This window comes from Dendronephthya gigantea, unplaced genomic scaffold (assembly GCF_004324835.1).
Source record: "Dendronephthya gigantea isolate DGI-Jeju-01 unplaced genomic scaffold, DenGig_1.0 000128F, whole genome shotgun sequence".
Taxonomy (NCBI): Eukaryota; Metazoa; Cnidaria; class Anthozoa; order Malacalcyonacea; family Nephtheidae; genus Dendronephthya; species Dendronephthya gigantea.
Genome location: NW_021163138.1, coordinates 84,389 through 88,000, shown reverse-complemented (window position 1 = coordinate 88,000; position 3,612 = coordinate 84,389). Strand labels below are relative to the sequence as shown.

The 3,612-nt window shown below is 35.5% G+C and overlaps 1 protein-coding gene across 1 annotated transcript; it reads right to left on the bottom strand.

The window, feature by feature from the left end:
- Window positions 1-473: 473 nt before the first annotated feature.
- Window positions 474-1,771, bottom strand: LOC114535973. Its single transcript, XM_028557313.1, has 2 exons — window positions 1,725-1,771; window positions 474-1,201 (listed from the first exon to the last, which is right to left on the bottom strand). Exons 1-2 carry the CDS (start codon window positions 1,751-1,753, stop codon window positions 868-870), a joined length of 363 nt encoding a protein of 120 aa, XP_028413114.1. The 5' UTR covers window positions 1,754-1,771; the 3' UTR covers window positions 474-867.
- Window positions 1,772-3,612: the final 1,841 nt, after the last annotated feature.

Sequence of the window (3,612 nt, the reverse complement as noted above, 5' to 3'; positions counted from 1 at the left end):
TTCTATGAGCAGTGTCAGGGTCTCAGTGGAGTGGATATTTGGGGATATTATCAACTACTTCAAATTTCTTGACTTCAAGAAAAATTTGAAAATCCAACTTAGTGCTGTAGGGAAAATGTACATTGTCTGTACTCTACTTCACAATGCTAGATGTTGTTTATATGGGTCCAATACATCAAAATTTTTTGAGATTGAACCCCCATGCATTAAAGAATACTTCATATAAGACAATGCAGATGTGTTTGGAGAACCCAACTTTTTAACACAATGAAACAAAAAGACATTGCCTGATCTACACAGACATGCATAAAGTTATTGCACAAAATATTACATTTACACTTTTAATAAAACAACAGTAACTAAAGCATTTACCTGTTAACTTTCAAACAATTTTTTCCACTTTATGAATTGTGAATAAGTGTAATATAAACTAAAAACAATGAAACAATACTGTTATTGCTTTTGTGCAATGTTTTGCATTAATGTAAGCAAAGCAGCATTTTGAACTTGCATTTGTTACATTAACTGCTCTTGTTGCCTTTGCTGGGCTACCATAGCATTATTCAATGCACTTGTCAGGGCTTCTTGTTGGGCAATCAAACTATCCTGTTGCAATTTTCTTTCTTCAGCTTCTGCTCTTTTTAGTTTCATTTCCTCTCTCTTAAGTTCTGCATCTACTTCAGCCTTCATTTTAAGGTAAGCAATGGTCTCACTACCACTTGATGATACATTTCTTTTAGGTTTCTCACCTTCATTGTTGGTTTCAGCTTTCCGTTTCTTGCTAGCAGCCAAAGTTTCCATAGATAGCTGTCTCATTTCCACAGCCTTTGCTGTTTCCATATCAGCTTTCTCCTTCTTTCCAGCTTCCTATCGGTCATCCTCTTCATCTCTGTTTTTGAACCGTTCTATAATGTCTTCTATGGAAATTTCAAACTCACTGTGATCTGGAGCAATCCCAGAAGCTCTTTCTTCCTCCCTTAGTTTTCTCTTTTGCTGTTTCTCAAGCAAGTTGTAATGATCACGAACCGATTTTTGGGTTACATAAAACTTTGGATTGTCAAGGTCATTTAATGAATCACTTATCTGCTCCCAAATTGTCCCTCTTTGTTGAGATCCCTTTTTATAGTTCCATGGTTCCAGCAAGTACATTTCTCGAATGAGTATGTCATTGTTTTCATCAGTCCAAGACATGGGTTTCTTGCTATTGGAGGAAAAAAATCTGAATAACCCTAGGGAACTAATACACACAATAGCCTGGTACTAAGGATAAAAAATACATGACACTTTGGAATAAAGGTCTGGACCATTTGGACTCTGAAAAGCCTTAAAAAAGGTAAAGAAGTCTCACAATCCGTGACAACTGACAAACCAAGCTCCTAGTCTTAATACTGATATGAAATAGATAAATATATTTATATACCTGCCATATACCGTCTACATATTTGCATACCTTCTGAAAACACCGCATTTTATACTATACGAATTTTTATTCATTTCTACCAATAATTTTTTTATTCCGAACTGCTTTTTATTTTAATAAATCCTAATTCAACTACAGTTTCGTGAAGATTGATGTGGAATTAAACACAATACACAGCACTAAAACATCACATGAGAAGCTTATCTTTAATATATATTTATGCCACAGAAATGTGTAGAAACCGAAATTTTATTTAATTCAAATTACAATACTCTGATTAAGCAATAAAGTACTCAAATCATACCTCTTTGACCTCGTCAGTTGATCTGCCATTTTGGATTTTGAAGACGCCTTCACCACAGATTAGCTATATACAGATATGAAACTTCTGTGTTTTTGCTGATTGTTTTGTGTCCCACGCGCAGCCAGCGCGTGATGACTTCCGGCGGCGAGCTTGGCAAGTGTCATGAGGGAATTTAATGAGTAAAACGCCGATTTTAAGACGAAAAATTGCTTTTTTAAAAAACCCTCGCTACCTATGGCTAATTCTGGAATAAATTCTTAAAGAGAATCGGTATATGTATCTTTCATTAATTGTGGAAAGGCAATTGAGCATATCTATAGCTCAAAATTGACTTTTGAAAATCAAAAAAAGCTGGTCCGATTGATGCCGAATTATATTTGCATAGGCACTATGGAATCAATGTACTCTGGCTGAATTCTTTGCATTGAAGTCCCATATCTACACGTAAATATTATTTATCTGAATTTTTCAAGTTGCTAACCGCCTTTTAAATCTGTTTTTTTAAAATAATATCAAAGCATAGAGTGTTTGATTGCTAATTTTAAACCCGAAACTCAAAACATAATATGGCGATGTCTTTATTTTTTGTTTTCAGAATTCCGCTAAAAAGACCCGTGTATGGTCATAATAATCGCACATAAGCAGCAATTTGTAAACTTTGTGTGAAAAATAGTCCAAGACAAGGGTGATGAAGTTATTTTTTTTATCGCCAAACGCCTAAAATCGCTAAATACGCTGAATTGCTCGTCAAATTTACATGCCATGTTCGGCATGTTGTTGTTCATTTCAAGTACACAAAATCCTTTTTACGCTCCTATCATTTCGTTTTCACATTTCTATTATTCCTATAGATATTTGTTAATTCATTTCATCTTACCTTCTGGAGATATATTGTATCTAAAGCATGTATTACATGTTTTGTAAACTCAAAAATAGCTCAGCCAGTGCTAAATTATTGCACAGCTTTCCATACGGCAAGCCCTGCACTCCTCAGCTATATTTTTTACTCTTTTTGCCAGCATCAAATAATTTCAGAAACCAGTTCTTAGCTCAGAAGAGCCATTTTATCCATCTTTTTGAAAATTTTAAGTCAAATGGGACATGGCCCTAAAGGTTTTGTTTAAATCAGCATTTGTTTGTCAAAAATTCGATTTTTCTATCGATTTACTCATTAAATTTCGACATGACACTTGCCAAGCAAGTAAAGCATGCGCACGTTGGGCAGAAAACCGTGTGACTCGATTTGGCTTCAGTTTCATATCTGTATATAGCTAATCTGTGCCTTCACGCAATAGCTTTTCACGGCGTCACCATCACGCGACGTGGCCAAAATCTTGTGCACTCATGCGCAGTTCAACAGGGACGTTAAGCATTTGTAGGACGGGAACACGACGACGGCAACTATCAATACAATGCTTAATTGAAAAGAAATGAATTATTAAATACCTATGCGAGTTTTAGACGTGATCTACGTTCTGTTTACAACGGCAAAACGTCGTTTATTACGTCCTATGTAGAACGTCTGCATTTCAGGACCCAGTGAGCGTTACCTCGAATTAGCTCTATAGAGTTGTCCCTAGACGTAAACACAATGTTTTCAACGTCTTATATCTCATTAAAATGGTACAGTTAATAATATAGAACAACGCTTTACCATAACATTTATTTAAAGGAGTATTCCAACCACGTCGTCGTCGTGTTGCCGTCCTACATGCTTAAAGTCCCTAATTTCTTAGCGACGGCGTCGCAGAATTTGCCATTTCGTAAACTCGCTATTGTTAAATAGAAACACCGTCACGCTTCTCGACCAATCGGCACGCGCCTACCATGAATGTTATATTATAATTAATATTTATAAAAAACAACTGGCTTATATAAATAACATTTA